Source organism: Sus scrofa, chromosome 5 (assembly GCF_054392235.1).
Source record: "Sus scrofa isolate SSC_HxYL_T2T_F1_AM1 chromosome 5, Sscrofa_HxYL_maternal_Yorkshire_Landrace_v2.0, whole genome shotgun sequence".
Lineage (NCBI taxonomy): Eukaryota > Metazoa > Chordata > Mammalia > Artiodactyla > Suidae > Sus > Sus scrofa.
The window spans coordinates 35,609,081-35,627,419 of record NC_139387.1 but is presented as its reverse complement, the minus strand read 5'-3'; the positions used below and the strand labels follow the sequence as shown (position 1 = coordinate 35,627,419).

The following is an 18,339-nucleotide window of genomic DNA, read 5'->3' as shown; positions in this document are numbered from 1 at the left end:
GAAATGATAAACAGCTGATCAATCTGGCAATGTAGGCAATAAACTACGTAGTAAAAAATGGCAGAACTTATTAATTTAGCAATTCACTACTTGTAATTTTAAGGACAATTCCAGTAACGAGTATGTTCATTTAATACTGATTTGAAAAGTTTTAAACTACACACAAGTACAATTCTTACCAAGTTTCATTAAACTGCTTATAAAGAAAAGCATACAGTATAGCTATAAACCCATTCTAAAAGAAATACTGAAAGGGTATCTCTAAATAAAAAAGAATTAAGAAGAAATAGGATGGAGGAAATCACAATTGGAAAGTAAATTAAGTATACAGCACTAAAAGAAAAAAAAAAAAAAACCCATTGTAAAAGTGATGATAAACACAAGGAACAGCAAAAGGATAAACATGGAGGTGTTAAAAAAGGGTATCAAAATCATAAAATGTGGGGAAGAAAAGTAAGAAAATCTAGACTCTTTTTTTCTAGAATGTGTTTGAGCCTAGAGAACTATCAGGCTAAAGCAGGCAGATATAGGAAGGGGTTAATATAATACAACCGGCCAACCACAAATCAAAACAAACAATACATTCACAAAAACTAAAAAGAGGACACAAGCATAAAAAAGAAAAGCATACATTCAAACTGGGGTAATATAAGGTAAATTAAGCATGTGCTTCTTATTCTATTTTAATGATTTTTATTTTGTCCATCATGGCTAGTTTACAATGCTCTGTCAATTTTCTACTGTACAGCAAGGTGACCCATCAATCCCTGGCCTGGGAACTTCTGTATGTCTTGGCCAAAAAAATTTTTTAAACATAGAGAGGAGTTCCCATTGTGGCACAGCAGAAAACGTATCTGACTAGCATCCATGAGGACGCCGGTTCGATCCCTGGCCTCCCTCTGGGTTAGGGATCCAAAGTTGCCGGGAACGGTGGAGTAGGTCACAGACGTGGCTGGGATCCTGCATTGCTGTGGCTGTGGTGTAGGCCAGTGGCTACAGTTCCGATTCCACCCCAGCCTGGGAATTTATATGCCGCAGGTGAGGCCCTAAAAAGACAAAGAAAAAAAAAAAAAACAGAATCCCTGAAATATTAATCATCCAGTCAAACAAAATAAAAATAGCGATCATCAATTTTTTTGTTATTGGTCACACCCAAGGCACATGGAAGTTCCCTGGCCAAGGATTAAATACAAGACGCAGCTGAGGCACCACCAGGTACTTTACACCCCATTGTGCTGGGCTGGTGACTGAACCCATGTCTCTACAGCTGGATTTCTGACCCACTGTGCCACAGCAGCAACTCTGTGATCATCAACTTAAGCATATAATCCCAGTATAAAAAGTTATGTTTCTGCTATAAACAGGTGGTAAATATTGTGTTCCTCTAACAAAAAGAGATAATGAACACAAATATGTTAAATGATGAGCAAATTTATGCAACTAAATGGCTAAAGAAAGACACAATAGCATGAGATATTAGGAGCTTAGGCCTTGAGATGAAACACCCAGTATTTGAACTCTAACTCTGAAATGAACTGTAAGATAATGAGCAAGTCACCACAACTTAAGGCCCAGAATTCTCATATATGAGTGTATATGCTTAAGTATGTATATAGGCATTGAATAAAATCAAAGTTTAATTCAACCACCCTCAGGATTTATTTTGTCAATTATTTTGCAGAAGTGCTAAATATATTTATTTATTTATTTTTACTTTCGCAGATATTTTAAATTTTCTATAATGAGAAAGCTTTATTTTTGTAAATAAAAACAGGAAACAATCTAAATTTGTATTTGTATAAAGCTTGTTTTACCTAAATTCACCCATGCACTCTAATTTTAGTCAACAGAGATTATGATCACCACAGTTCCTACTCTTTAAATTAATACACAGAAGGAGTTCCCGTCGTGGCGCAGTGGTTAACGAATCCGACTAGGAACCATGAGGTTGCGGGTTCGATCCCTGCCCTTGCTCAGTGGGTTAAGGATCCGGTGTTGCCGTGAGCTGTGGTGTAGGTTGCAGACGCGGCTCGGATCCCGCGTTGCTGTGGCTCTGGCGTAGGCTGGTGGCTACAGCTCCGATTCAACCCCTAGCCTGGGAACCTCCATATGCCGCGGGAGCAGCCCAAGAAATAGCAACAATAACAACAACAACAAAAAAAAGACAAAAGACAAAAAATAAATAAATAAATAAATTAATTAATACACAGAAGATGAAACATGTTTTAATACTAAAAGTAATATAACTGACAATCAAGAACCTTTTGGTTTTGTTTGCTTGTTTCTTTTTCTTTCTTTTTTTTCCCTATGACATCATAGCATAGGATTTAGGAGTATAGGGTATAGAGCCAGATTTATCGAATTTGTGAACAAGTTTTATCATTTCCTAGGGAAATGCAACAGGAATTATTTCCATGCTTGTATGACCTCATAATGTTGCTTTAAGCATAGGTGGGTTAGATATAAAGCAGGTAAAGCCAGACTGATTGAATAAAATTTTTGTACAGGCCTGAATAGGTCTAAATCTCAAAAAAAAAAAAAAAAAAAAAGAAGTTATGTTTCTGAAGAAATTCTATTGCTACACAGATTCCTTCTTTTATTTACCATTTATTTATTCACTGCCTATTATGCTACAAAGGCTGGACTATGAGCAAAGGACAGATAAAAGGTAAATAGAAGCCTTGGCTCCTAACCTCAGAGAGCTTAAATTCTAATAAAGAAGTCCACTGATTTCCAAAAATCTATGATTAATGGTTAAATATTTTTTAAAAAACTAAAATGAGCACCAGAAAAATTAGCAAATAACATTTTTTAAAGGTCAGAAAAACTGACCTTTAAAGTATAAGGTTATAAAGAGTTACTTTTTAATGTGATGCTGAAACCACAATGTTCTGAGAATCTCTTCCTTCTGTTAACATGTTAAAAAGTCTGCACTATAAACATAACTTCAACTGTACTCCAATAAAATGTATTTTTAAAAAGTCTGCACTATAAATCTTAAAAGCAAGTTGTTTGACCAGTTTGAAAGCTGCCATGGCAGATTTAAAAGCCTATTTGTAAAACCTCTCTTAAGCATTTACTGTTTCAGATATGGGGCTAAGAGCTGAAATGACAAATTTAGACTCGGTCCCTTCCTCTTTAACTTTTTCATCTAAACATGGCAGACATAGGTAAATGGACAAATCACAAACAAATTTTTTTAAAACAAAACTCAAGGGTGTTCAACAACAATCATACCAAAGAACTGATGGTTAGTTTGGATCTCAAAAGATTAACATGGGTTTGCATGGGGAAGTTGGTTTGAGATTTTAAATTTATTCGTCTATATGGTGGTGGTGATGGTTGGTGGGCGAGGGGCATAATACCCCAGTATGAAGGACTAAGGAGCAGTTCAGTGTGTCTGAGGCACAGGGAAATAGAGGCCTAACGGAAGATGGAAATGTAGGTTAAGGTGAAGAAGGGAAAGGTTGAATACACTCATTCACTATGCAGTGCACTCATTCACTATCAGGTACTGTGCTAAGTGCTTACAAGGGCTGGCAAAAGCAAACACAATTGGTTCCTGCAATCTTGGAGCTTACATAACAGTCAAATAGAGGCAAACTGATTTTTAAAAACTACACATATAAGTACTTACATAGGTAATTGTGAACTGAGATAAATGCCATAAGGGAAGGGAACATGGCACAAAGAAAAGACAATGGGATTGTCAGAGTTTGGGATGGAAATGCTATAAAATTTGATGGTGATGATTGCTGTACAACTACAAATGTAATAAAATTCATTGAGTAATTTTAAAAAAAGAAAGAAAAGACAATGGGATAACAAAGTAACCTGACCTAGACTGGAATGAAAGTTGTGTTTCAGACAAGATTGAGATCTTAAGTATGAACAGGAATGGAGGGGGAGGAGAGAAAGGGGTGGGTCGAAAGACTAAAGAGATTTGAAGATCCCACCAAAATTTTAGTCTAGATTCTAAAAGTGAAAGGAAGCTAGTGAAAGGCATGTGGGTAGAGATGGGAGTAAATGCAATGAACAGATTTATATTTCAGATGTATCACTCTAGGTACACTCTGGAAAACAATTTGGAGAGAATCAAACTTCATTTAGAAGACTGAATGGAGAACAGTTTGAGCGCTTCGCAGCAGTCTGAGAAATGATGGTAGCTAGAACTGGGTTATGGTTTGAAAAATGGATATATAATCAATCCTCATTATTAGCAGAGTAAAAATTTTTGTAACCACATTTGTGCTCCAGGGCTTTCATGTCACTTGCAGACATGTCAAGAACCAGGAAACATTTGAATCACCCGGTGCACATCTTCTGCACACACTCCCAGCGGATGCTGCACAAGGTGACACGCTGCCTTGTTTCAGTTCTCACACTGTAAGCAAGCATCCTTTTCTCAGTCTATCTGGTGCCACGTTTTTTGCATGTTTGTGCTTTTGGGTGGCAACTGTGCTATTTAAAATAACCCCCAAGAGTGGTGTTCCTACCTAAATACGTGAAGGCTGTGATGTGCCTTCCAAAAAAATACATGTTAGATAAGCTTCACACAGGCATGAGTTATAGTGCTATTGGCTATAAGGTCAATGCTAATGAACTAGCAACATATATTAAGTTGGTGTCTTGAAACACACATAAAGCAAGCTTATGAACTGATCAATACACGAAAATGCTGTGATTACAGACTCAGGGAACCTAACCCTGTATTTCTCTAACAAACAATGGTTCAGTTTCACTAATCCAATCTTCCCGGCAACTTTACTGAAACTAACAACTGCGAATAATGAGAACCAACCTTATTTGAAATTTGCAAAGTTAAAATTAACAGGTCTTTGAAATCAATTAGATACACGATGGTAAGGAAAGAGTTAGGAAACGGATAAAGAAGTTGGAGGGAAACCACAGGCCTTGAGTGTTACTGTGGGGTATGAATCCTATCAGTTATATCCTTATTGAAGGAACCACCACTGTCATACATCAGTTGGTTCAACCACTCATCTTGCAACAGAGGGAGAAAGGATTAACAACCCTGGTGCAACTACAGACTATATACACAGAATGGCTACTCCTATGAACCTAATTAACAAAATCCCAGCAAAAGTGAAGATTTAGCATCATGAATTAGTGCCCTGCAGCCCAACTCTGCCTGCTCTTGGCCACAAGTGAGGACTTGGGGGGTGGGGAGGGAAAGCAGCCCCAGAATTCCTAGAACTCATCTGAGGCTCACACCTAAACCTCAATAACGCCCAAATGAATAACCTAAACCCGATGCTTACATGGAAAGGATATTGTTTTCCTGGACATAAACACACAAAACATCCATTTCAGACAAGTTCACTTAGCAATATAAAATACTAAACATCCTCCTAAGTGACCACTGCTTCTTTACCAATTACAGCTTTTCCTCTTCTTTAGTATGTCCTCCTGATAACATTTATTAAGATGTCAAATGATAGAATTGCCATTTTCTGACAACATCCAATCTAAAGCAAACCTCTGCTTCCTTAGACCCTTCCCCAAATTACTCAATAGATGCTAATACCCTCTTATTAAGACATTCCATAGTACATGTTCGCCCTCCTATAATGTTAATAAACCCAACCTGTGTGAGGGACACCTATATGTACAAGAGAATTCCAAGGAAAAAATGGTAAACAGTGCTTACATTACATATCAAAAAAATGAGCAAAGAAAATACCCACTAAGTTAGTTACTTGGAGATTGTTAGGGTTTTGAAGGAGAGCAATTTTAGTGAATTTAAGTGGGCAGCTTCTAAGAAGTTAGAGTTTATCTCATAGTCAATGGAAATTAGTATGGAGGGCAATGATCAGCTGTGATATTTAGGAAGAAAAAACTTTTTTTTTTCTTTTTTTAGGGCCGCAACTGCAGCATATGAACATTCTGGGGCCAGGGGTTGAATCAGAGTCGCGGCTGAGGCCTATGCCATAGGCAACGCAACACCAGATCTGAGAGGCATCTGTGACCTACGCTGCAGCTTTAGGCAATGCCAGATCCTTAACCAACTGAGCCAGGCCAGGGATCAAACCAGCATCCTCACAGAGACAACCATTGGGTCCTTAATCTGCTGAGCCATGACAGGAATTCCAGGAAGAAAATTTAATGGAAGAGTTTCCAGGAGATTGGACTAAAAACAGGCTGAGATAGGGACACTAATTTGAGAAACATTCATCAAGGAACTAAAGTGGAGAAGAGTGACATCAAGGTTTCCCAACCGGGACATTTGGTGGATGGCAATACGGTAAGACAAAATAAGAAAAATAAAAAGGTCTAAGGTAGGAGGGGGATGTTAAGAGATTAACTTTCAGACTTTTATGGGAGTCTCAGGTGGATTAACCTATGGGCAATGTCATCTCATTCATTTATTCAAGTATTTGGCAGTTACTCAGAAACTGTGCCAGGCTGTGCAAAAAGTTATGAGCAAGATAGTCGAGGACTGCAAATTACATACCTGGCTTAATCTACTGGAATGAAAGTTCCCTGGGGTGAGAACTTACTCACCTTCTCTGAAATAAATCCACTGCAGAGAAGCAGAAATAAAGGTAGAAACAGATAATTTAAATAGTACGTGTGGTTTTCACAACTTTTCCCCTAATATATACATATGGGTGTATATGTGTATACACACACACACACACAATTTTACCCTTGTTTCCAACAGAAAGCCACAAGAAATGGGACAACTGCATCCCCAGTGAACCAATTATCTTTTAAAGATCTTGTATACACCCCATTGCTGTCTCGCTTTTTCTCATTTATTCTCTTGGAGTTATGAATCAATCTGGGACAGCCTTAATATTATTCACATAAGTAAAACTAACTTTTAGTCATCTTTCTTCTTCCCAGTTTCCTCAACGAAGTCTCTGTCTCCTCCCTTTCAGTGATGAGCCCTAATCACTGCTAATAATAAGTGTTAGCAGAACTATACCTGTATCCCCTCCCCCTCAAAATCACATAAGTGAAACCGTGTAATTTACTGCCATCAAGGCACAAAGTACTTAAAAAGTGCTCAGAAACCACATTCTTAATCTCTACAAATATATTTCTCCTGATAAAATCTATTTTCTTCAAGCACAAGCAACTCAGTCTTTCCTGTTACATTACTGTAAATGTCCACAGAGCACTTTCAACTTTGTTATAGGATCTCTAATGTGCCTTCCAGGTCTGAAAGCCAGCGATTCTATAAAAGGCCTGAGATTTTTAGTAGCATTTAAACAGTTTCCAAGAGCAAATGCCTTTCAATATCCAAAACATAAATAAATTTAGTGATAGAATCCATTATCAAGTTAGGAAACTTTACAATGCATCATTTATGACTGTATCATACGGTATTTGAAAAATAGATTGGTATATTTCCCAATGACTTCTAGAAGAAACTTCCCCAATCCTTACATGCTTTTTTTTTCTTAACTTCGAAACTAAAATCCAATTCAACTAAAAGAAATACCTATTGAGAACCCACATAGCCAAGGCAGAGTGGAGAATTCAGTTCAGTAAGACAAGGTCCCTACCTGCTCCAAGATTATCTTCCCCAGTGGAGTTTTGTATAATGTGCTTTCACTCCTGTACTTATTTTCTCTACCTAGAACTTCAAGACCTAACTCAGATCACTCCTTGAACAAGAATCTCCTTGCCTTCATCTTCTCTGCCACTTACGCCTGAAAACTACATACGCCCTGGGTTATCTTTTTACAGATGTCTTACCCATTCAACAAGCATGAAAATAATACTGAAGGCAAGCACTTATCTTCAACTTTTTGTAGCCCCTCTCAGGGAATTACTTAAAGTGTCTTCTAACACAAAATACTCCACAATCCTAACTCAAAGGTAACTGAAATTTAAGATCTTACTCCCCTAGTCAAAGGCCTGGAGAAGCAGGATATGATAGTTAAAAGTTCATGCTCTGGAAGTAACTGGAAATCCCTGATCGACTACTGTCTGACCTTGGGCAAGTAATTAGCATTGCCAGATCTTCCCTCAGTTTCCTCAGTTGAAACAGACTGCTAGCATCCACTTTATTAAAGCAGTAAGGATAAAGAGGGTCAAGTGCATAAAGTCCACAGTAAGCATTAATATTAACTATCATGTACAGAGATAAAAGAACCGTAAATTTTTCTTCAGCTCTTGATTCCCTGAAATACTTTTAATTCAACTGGTGGCAAAGCATATGAAAATAAAAGCTGAACCTCATTAGTGGCCTCAACCCACTGAATATTCAATATTAATATTTGTAAATGAAGCCTTTGCTTTGTTTACACACAGTAAAGTTTTCATTCTGTTTTAAAACAGAATCACCTACTTACTAGCAGTGAACCTGAATATTCCACCTTCAAAGACTACAGAATACAAAACATGAAAGAAGAAGGATACTTGGTTTTGGGTTTTCCCCCCAATAAACTGAACCTATAATTTAAGTCCTACAAAAAGATCCTTTTCAAAATGCTGACATTCCAAAATGTTGAAGCCTGCACACATTTATGTTCTTTAAATTAAAAACAAAAACAAACAAGAAACTATGGTAGCTATCCTGAGACCTGAAAATCTGAGCCTCTAAGGGACCTTCTGTAATCACCCATGGACAAGTCTCTCAAAATTGAAAATTTAATCCCAAAGTAAGCAGCCTGCCCAAGATCCTGCAGATAGTTCACAACAAAGAATCCTACATGTCTAGAACCTGAATCTTGCGACTAGCAGGTCATATTCTCTTTGGATTCCACCAAGAGGAAAATAGTTTTTTTCTTCCTTTTGGATGTTTTGGTTTCTTCCCCACTTAGCACAAGGTAGGGTCGTTTGCACATGTTTCGATTTTCTATAATGATCTTGATCCTTCTAGAACTAGGTATTTTAAAACATGTAACTACAACTATGATAACTACACCAAAATAAACACGTAAGTAAATTTCTAACAAGAAATTAGAAAGCATTTTAAGATAAAATACACGTATTCAAGGAAGTACCTGTACTGAAAATACACAGAAAAATCTTCAAAATACTTGACTACATATGGTATTTTAATTAATCTTTTATATGTCAGTAATTTAATTTACATAGTACTTCATATCCAAAGACTGGTCTATTAATTAAAAGGCTTCAGCATATTACAAGTCTTAAAAACATAGTTATTAAAAATATCTTGATGACAAATTATTTTAAGTCACTTACTGTTTCTATACATACCTTCTATAATATTTAACTACTAGAAATTCAGCAGTATCACATTTTTAAAAGACCATAGTAATCCTCCAAGCAATGTTTTGATTTATTCAAGACTAAATTGATAATCCTCATCAAGTTCAACACTGAGTACACCTTAACATCAAAGCATTACTCTTCCAATTAATAAAAAAACCCAAAACCCTGAATCATGTATTACCTTTCCTTTAAAAGAAATTTAAGGAAGTTTCAGCCAATAATCACACATGTAGTATCACCACTTGATTTTTTTACTCTAAACATATTATCCATACACTAGTATCCATAGTTAGTAATTCTGACTAATGGAACAAAACTGTACTACTCTAGGGAAAGTCCAATCTTTAGACTAAAATACAATCAGAATGAAATTCAGTACTTTTACAGAAAGAGCAAAACTGACAGAAGGTGGGTGAGCAAACACACCACACACTACAGTGCTTAAAGTTTCTTATCTAAGTTCTGTTCAAACGTTGCTTTAAATCTCAAAGGCCTGCACTGGGAGAAGGCAAAGCTTCAAAGGAAAGTAAACTACATTTTCATCCTTTGAAAAACAGAAACTTTTGTTTCCCCCAATAATCTTGGTTTTGACCCTAGGACTCAAAAATCTAGAAATACTAAAATACCCAAATAAACACGTCTCTTCCAAAAAGTAATACTAAAATCTTTATTATTAGCAAACTAATTTTCAATTTCCATATGCAATACTGAAAAACTCCCTAGGAAGAAAAACTTCATGAAAATTCTTTTTGGCTTTGCAGTCACAGAACCAAAACTGTATTTCATTGGCCATTTTAATATGCCAGCATACCAACTTAATTAGGAACACGATATTTACATTTTTCATGATTCTCCTCTAAAATCAAAATTTTTTCCCCAATACATAAGATTTAAGATTTAGGCATGTTTTCAGGTGTTAAAGCATATTGCTCATACAAAAAAAAAAAAGCCCTCCAGCCAAACTTTAAATTGAAGACTGTTTGTTCTTCCCTTTAAAATGCATACAAAATACAACCACTAGAGAACAAAACAAGTATAAAACATATAAAAAGCTTTTTTAGATCAGGAGCTAATTTATTTTGTGACGGGATAGGAGGCAAGAAGGGAGAATGTATCAATTACTGCAATGCAAAAAAATAAAGGAACCAAGATAATCCTTGAAAATATAACAATTCTTCAATATGCATGTTACCAAGGTTTGGAACCAACCGCACAAGTCTCCTGGAACAGAACTTCCACAACAAAGCTTCATATTCACCATCCCCCTATTAGAAAATTCCTTCTTTTAATAAGATCCATCGCTCGGTGTACCTTTTTGTTTACGGTTCGGCAATTCACCTTTCTGGCAGTTAATTTTGGATATAAGGAAATGAGACTGAAACCCCGAGTTCCTGCTTGGGTTTTCACCTGACAAGGGAAAATGACAAGAGATGCTGGCGGGAAAACCCTAACGAGTCAAGTTTTCACCATCCTGGTTCCCCCTCCTCCTTCCCATCTTCACCAAAGGGATAATCCAAAGAAAAAGTTTATAATCCAATCCCCGAAGAGCTGGGAAAAAAGGAAATCGTTCAAGCTGAATGCACCAAGGCCCGCTCATATCTGCGGGAAAGGAGATGGCAGATGGGTCCCCGAGTGGGCAGCAAGCAGCAGCTCGGGCCCTGCAAGCGGGGCGGCCTAGCGCCTCGGGCAGACCAGCGGGTAGGCCGGCTTCTGGGTCTTCAAGCCGAAAGCAACTCCATTCCCCACAATAGTGCGTGATCTCGCCCCTTTCGCGCTACCTGGGACGCCAAAGGCACGTCCCGGGAGGGCAGGGCATGCAGTGGAGGCGTTGGGGGATGCAGAAAGGGCCTAGGACCCGAGGCGGGCAACGGCCTAAAGCAAAGAATGGGGGGAGGGGGTGAGAAGGCGGGCGAGAAAAGGGGCCCGCCGGGATCGGGGAGCGGAGGGTGGGCTGGAGACCTCGGGAAAGCCGAGGAACCGGTTAAGGCCAAAGGGGTGGGGCAAGGCCTGTGTGAGGGCCAGGGCCGCGGATGGGGGACTCCGAGGTGGGCTGAGAGTCGGATTTCGGCCTCACCTGAAGTCCTTGTCGCTGGATGTCATTTTTTCCAGCAAATTGGAAATGTGGTACGAGGCGCTCGCCATGTTGACGGCCTCGATCCCGCCCGCTGGCGCTGCTGGTGCTCCTGCCCGCTGCCGCCGCTGGGGCTCCTCCTCTCGCTCGCGGCGGCTCCCGCTTCCAGGGTCGCAGCGCGACGCAGACGCTGACTAGGGAGGCGCCTCGACAGGCTGCCCCCTCCCCGACGAGGCGTGGGCCTGTCCCGGGGGAAGCAGAGGCTACCCGGCTGGCCTAACGACGGCGCTGCTCGCTGGAGAACGAGCTCATGGGCAGCGAGGAATACTGCAGGGCCGCTCCGGGGAGCCAGACACTTCCACTCGGGCCTGTCTCGCTCCCACTCCCTCCGCAGGGCAAGAGGCCAAAACCCGCCTCCTTCGCTCCGGGGGCGGGGGTAGTAGACGCGGGACGCTTACCCAGAGCTCAGGTCAGGGTTCACGGAGGACCCCCACGCACGCTGTGGAGACGCTAGGTAAAGAACAATTCTGTTGGCTAAGGCCTATGTCAGTCTTCGCGTGACCCACCTTCCAGGAGGCATGACAACGACCAAAAGAGGCTGTTATCGCGAGACTTGAAAGCGACGGTTAAGGAATGGGGGGGCGAGTGGGACAAGCATGCCTTCATCCAAAAATAACATGATTTTTTTTTTCCTCTATGACAGTAAGAAAAATAGTTTACGACTTTTAAGGAGTATAAGGATCGGAGAAATGCTAATCAAGAGGTTAGCCCGAAAAGCAACAGAAGAATCATGAGAAGGAGCTTTCGTTCCAAATCGGACGCGTGGCCTACAGTGCCTTAACCACGACGGTGTAATGTTGCCACGTGAAAACCACAAATCCCAGAATTCAGTCGGCATGGCACACTGGGTCAGGATGTGATTGGTTGAAGGAACTTGTAGCTTCCTTATTGGCTCCTGGTGGAGTAGGGAATCCTGGGATTTGTAGTCTAGCGAGGCGGCTGTGTTGGATAGAACCTTTGAAGCGCAGTGGAGTAGTTTTCTGCAGCAGATTCGGATTTTTTCTTACGTCGGTGTTTGCTGTTCTAGGGTGTCTCCTGAGCTAGGCTGCTGCGGTCTGGGCAGGCGCATTGCGGATGAGTGGATATTCTTGGCAGAGGCCTAGCAGCGATTTCTTAATACGAATTATTAAAAGTGATGGTAGCCTTATTCTCTTAAGACAGCTGAGCTTTTGCTGGGCACTCCCAAAATGCGTTCTAGAGCCAGTCCCCTAAAGGAAGACGGAGCTTAGTACAGATGAACTGCCAACGACTGATGATTGTATTGGAGACTTATTCCTTTCATTTAGAATGGCTAAACTGTCACCCTCTGTATTGTGCAATTGTGGGATTGGTAATCCTACAGCTATTTTATTGTTCCCTAAAACATACACACACAGAAATCAGTGATGTATTTTAGGATGCACTTTTTTGTTTTGTTTTTTGTCTTTTTGCCATTTTCTTGGGTGGCTCCCACAGCATAAGGAGGTTCCCAGGCTAGGGGTTGAATCGGAGCTGTAGCCGCTGGCCTACGCCAGAGCCACAGCAACGCTGGATCCGAGCCGCGTCTGCGACCTTCACCACAGGTCTCTGCAACGTCTGATCCTTAACCCACTGAGCAAGGCCAGGGATCGAACCCACAACCTCATGGTTCCTAGTCGGATTTGTTAACCACTGAGCCACCACAGGAACTCCAGGATGCACATTTTTACCTCCTTTACGCGAATTGGGATAACAGGACCTAAAAAAAAAAAAAGAGAGAGAGAGAGAGGCAGGAGGGGGGGGGGGGGGAAGAGTAAGGGGGATTGAATAGCTCCTTTCATCCAAGTGCTAAATCCCAACGTTTCTCTATTATTCTTTCTTCTGTTTACCAAACCGTTGTTTAGTGTCTTTGAAAAGGCAGGCACAGTTATAGGCAATAACAATTAAAATAGAGGAAACGTGATCTGACCTCGTAATTCATATTTAAATTTCCCATTACTCTTGTTTCCATGTATCCTTTTACTTTAATACTATTTTTCTCCCCAATAGTGCCATATCTCTTCCCTCATTTTACCTAAGTCACCTATAATTAGGTTCCATGAGTGACCGCTTCAGCCACAAATGCTTCCTGCTCTAAAGAACCTTTTGACAATATTTAAACTATACACACAAACACCCACACCACGCACATCACACACGAACAAGCCCATCGTTTATCTTGTGTGAGTCCTAAGGCTTGAAAACTCAATGGTCTGGTAGTAAACCTTTTTTTTTTAGCCAGAATCTAATCAGATACCAAGTCATGTTTTTCCTTTTATGTGTATAAATCCTTTCATTTATCAATTTGCAACTGAATTGTATTTGTAGTTAGAGAGCTTAAATATAAATCCTGTTTATTGCCACTTATTAGCTGTCTCATGCAATTCATTTTAAGCTCTCTGAGTCTGTTTCTTCATGAGTAACATAATAATTGTCAGAGTAGTTCCCCATAGGGCTGTTTTAAGAGTCAAAAGTGCTATTGTCTTCGTCTGCAGAGTTACCATAACAAAAATCCATGGATTGGGTGGCTTAAGCAACAGAAATCTATTTTCTCACTGTTTTGGAGGCTGGAAGGTCCAAGGTCAATGTGGCAATAAGTTTGGTGTCTCCCGAGTCCTTGGCTTGCAGACAGCCCCCTTCTCACTGTGTCCTCACAGCCTTTTCTCTGTGTACTCACACCCATGGTATCTCTTTCTCGTCTTAAAAGGACACCAACCATAATGGATTAGGGTCCCACGTTTTTTTGTTGCTGACCTTGCCTACAGCATGTGAAATTTCCTGGGTCAGGGATCCTGAGCCACAGCAGTAACCTGAGCTGCTGCAGTGACAACACTGGATCCTTAACCTGCTGTGCCACAAGGGAACTCCAAGGTCCCAACTTTTTAGCCTTAACTGTGTCCTCATTTAACCTAATTACCTCTTTAAATGCCCTGTCTTCAAATACTGTCATACTGGAGGTTAGGGCTTCAACATATGAATTTGGGAGGCATTCAATTCAGTCCATAACATATATCCCACATAAAGTGCTCAGCACATCACCTGGAGTGTAATGATAATATTTATAACTAATATATCTTGCAATTTAAAAAGGGTGAAAGCATCTAATAAAATTTAGCTATTATTACTACTATATTCTCTCAATCTTGTCCCTATCTCAACCATTCTATATATCTAGGAGGTTTTTTTGCAATTTTGGTTTATTTTATTTTATTTTATTTTTTGTCTTTTTAGGGCCACACCCGTGGCATATGGAGGTTTCCAGGCTAGGGATCAAATCAGAGCAGTAGCCGCTGGCCTACACCATGGCTCACAGCAATGCCAGATCCTTAACCCACTGAGCAACGCCAGGGATCAAACCTGCATCCTCATGGATGCTAGCCAGATTCATTTCCACTGAGCCACAAAGACAGGAACTCCATTTTTTTTTTTTTTTTTGCATTTTTAAAAGCTTTGTTGAAGTAGAGCTGATTTACAATGTTGTGATCATTTCTGCTGTACAACAAAGTGATTCAGTGATACATGTACACACATCCATTCTCTTTCAGTTTCTCTTCCTATATAGATTATCACAGAATATTGGGTAGAGTTCCCGGTGCTATACAGCCTGTTCTCATTAGCCAGTCATTCCATATACCTCAGTGTGCATATGCCAATCCCAAACCCCCTTTCCATCCTCCCCACTTCCAAGGTGTCCCCTTTGGTAACTATAAGTTTGTTTTCAAAAGTCTGTGAGTATGTGTCTGCTCTGCAAATAAATTCATTTGTATCCTTTCTTAAGGTTCCACATGTAAATGATATCATATGATGTTTGCTTTCACTGTCTAACTTCACTTAGTATGAGAATCTCTAGGTCCAACCATGTTGCTCCATATGGCATTATTTCATTTTTTTTTTAGTTGAGTAATATTCCATTGTATTTATGTACCAAATCTTCTTTATCTAGGGCATCAAAATTGCTTCCATGTCCTGGATATTGTAAATAGTGCTGCAGTGAACACTGGGGTGCATGTATCTGTTTGAATTATAGTTTTCTCTGGATAGATGCCCAGGAGTGGGATTGCTGGATCATATGGTAGTTCTATTTTTAGTCTTTTGAGGAAACTCTGCTCTCTTCCACAGTGGTTTTACCAATTTACATTCTCACCAATATTGTAAGAGGGTTCCCTTTTCTCCACACCCACTCAATCATTTATAGTTTGTATAGTTTTTTTGGGTTTTTTTTTTGGTTTTTTTTTTTTTTTGGTTTTTTTTGGTCTTCTAGGGCCTCGCCCGCAGTATATGCAAGTTCCCAGGATAGGGGTTGAATCAGAGCTGTAGCTGCCAGCCTACACACCACAGCCACAGCAATGCAGGATCCCAGCCCATCTTCAAGGTGCACCACAGTTCATGGCAACACCGGATCCTTAACTCACTGATTGAGGCCAGCGATTGAACCCTCATGCTCATGGATACTAGTTGGGTTCATTTACCACTGAGCCATGACAGGAACTCCAATAGTTTGTAGACTTTTTGTTGATGGCCCTTCTGGCTGTTGAAAGGTGGTGTCTCATAATAGTTTTGATTTGCATTTCTCTAATAACAATGTTGAACATCCTTTCATGTGTTTTTTGGCCATCTGTGTCTTCTTTGGAGATATAGCCAGTTTAGAGTTTTCTAACACATTGTTTTTATGGTGTTATTCACCACTCCTAAAAGTTCAGTGGGTCTCTGCTACTGTATAAGTCCAAATGTCTGCAATCAGTGTCTCTTCTTTCATCTGTCCCTAACCCTCTCTTTCTGATCTTCTGCTATTCTCATATAGGACTTGCTCCATCAATTTGAATTCCTCAAAGACCCAACTCCAAGTTTTTGTACATCATCACTATCATCATCATCATAAGCACTTATATAGTTCAGGTGCTGCAATAACTCATTTAATCTCCTTTTTCAGTGTGAGAGGCACAGAGAGGTTAAGTAACTTGCCGAAGATCACCAATAAGGAGCAGTCAGGATTAAAACCTAAGGCAAGGTTTCTTCACAGCCCATACTCGAAATCTCTGTACTGAAATGCCTCTTCCTACCTGGAATGCCTCTCACCTCCCCTATCTCCCCCTATTTTAGATCTTGAACCAATCATAGTGTTTATGACAGTGTAAGTTTCTTAAGAGTTTATACCAACTTTAAATCACTCCGTCTCTTTCAAGTACTTAGCCCATGCCAAATTCATAATAGGCACTCAGTAGTACCTAATATTATTCTACAATATTAATATTGTATTCTTGACCACGTGGAATTTTGATTTGTGTGTCACTGAATATAGCTTGTTACTTAACAGTGGGAAATGTTTTCCTTTAAGGATCTGTAATGCTAAATTAATGCTTATTGCAAAAGGAATTAAGCCTAGATAAGGCTGTCCCCCAAGGATTTTCTTTCTAGTCAATGGTCATAATGGAAAACAGAGACAAAAACCTTGATAAAAGTAAGAAAATAAATAGTCTTTTAAGATGTTGGGGGTTCTTCAAATACTGACCACTATTTTACCTTAATTCACAAACATTTCTTTTTTTCTTTTTTTTTTTCTTTTTAGGGCTGCACCTGTGGCATGTGGAAGTTCCCAGGCTAGGGGTTGAACTGGGGCTACAGCTGCCAGCCTACACCACAGCAATGCAGGATCCGAACCATGTCTGCAACCTACACTACAGCTCACAGCAACACCAGATCCCTAATGCACTGAGCGAGGCCGGGAATCAAACTTGCATCCTCATGGTTCCTAGTCGGATTTGTTAACCACTGAGCCACGAAGGGAACTCCCCATAAACATTTCTCGTGTCTGCCCTCTGCCAGGCACACCCTCCAGTCTATATCAGGACCACATGGGAAGAGAGGATTCTAAGAGAAATGTGGGTATTAGGTAGCAAAGAGTGCTGGTCTTTCCTCCCTTTCCCACTCCAGGAAAACAAAAACAAACAAACAAAAGCTCCTCTCCCCACCTCCCTCCCACCCCCACTGTTCAGAAACAATAAGAGAATCTCTGCAGGAAGAGAAGGACTTGGAAATCTTTGAGGTTTGCCCAAGATGTTATTTAGGGTGAAGGAAAATGTTTGACAGGGTGTATTAGAAAGCAGTGACTGGGGAGTTCCCATCATGGCTCAGCAGAAACAATTTGACTTGCATCCACGAGGACGCAGGTTTGATCCCTGACCTCAGTCAGTAGGTTAAGAATCCGGCGTCACAGTGAACTGCGGTGCAGGTCACAGATGGAGCTCGGATCCTGCGTTGCTGTGGCTGTGGTGTAGTCTGGCAGCTACAGTTCTGCTTCAACCCCTAGCCTGGGAACCTCCATATACCAGCAACTGAGGCCCTATAAAGACGGGGGGAAAAAAAAAAGCAAGCAAGCAAGCAGTGATTGGAAAAAAAAAAAAAAAAAAAAAAAAAAAAAGGAAAGAAATTTCATGTTGGTACGCCCCGCAAACTTCAGATTATTCGCCCCTTTGTTGGCCACCTACTGATCTGTGCCCATTTGAGGAGGGAAGAAGAATGGAGGATAAAGAGATGTGTTGCATGCAGCAGGTTCACGTCTTCCTATTCTTATTTATTTTTTCATTTTGTTATCCTTTTTCTTTTTAAAAAAATTTTATTGGCGTATGCTTGACTTATAATATTGTGTTAGTTTCAGATGGACAGCAAAGTGAATTGGTCATGCATATTCATATATTCAATGAATGCATATTGATATATTCAATATATGCATATTCATATAGTCAATATATTCATTCTTTTTTCCCTTGTAGGTTATTACACACTATTGAGTAGATTTTCCTGTGCTATACGGTAGGTTCTCATTAATCATCTGTTCTACACAGGAGTGTGTATATGTTATTCCCACCCTCTTATTTTTAAAAAGATCCGCCAAGGGGAGAGCAGTCACCCCTTTTATTTTATTTATTTATTTTTAGCACATTGGGGTTTGGGGGGGTTACATTCGTCTTTAAAAATATCCTTTTCCATTATGGTTA

The 18,339-nt window shown here is 40.0% G+C and overlaps 1 protein-coding gene across 2 annotated transcripts in view; it reads right to left on the bottom strand.

The window, feature by feature from the left end:
* The window catches only part of CAND1 (cullin associated and neddylation dissociated 1), a 38,787-nt gene extending 27,114 nt beyond the window's left edge, over positions 1 to 11,673 (bottom strand). For both annotated transcript variants that reach the window (XR_014803563.1, XM_003126362.5), the window contains exon 1: positions 11,291 to 11,673. Coding sequence is in view for 1 of the 2 variants with exons in the window: in XM_003126362.5 (XP_003126410.3) it covers positions 11,291 to 11,358 (68 nt within the window). In the remaining variant the exon portion in view is untranslated. The remainder of the gene's footprint in view (positions 1 to 11,290) is intronic.
* Positions 11,674 to 18,339: the final 6,666 nt, after the last annotated feature.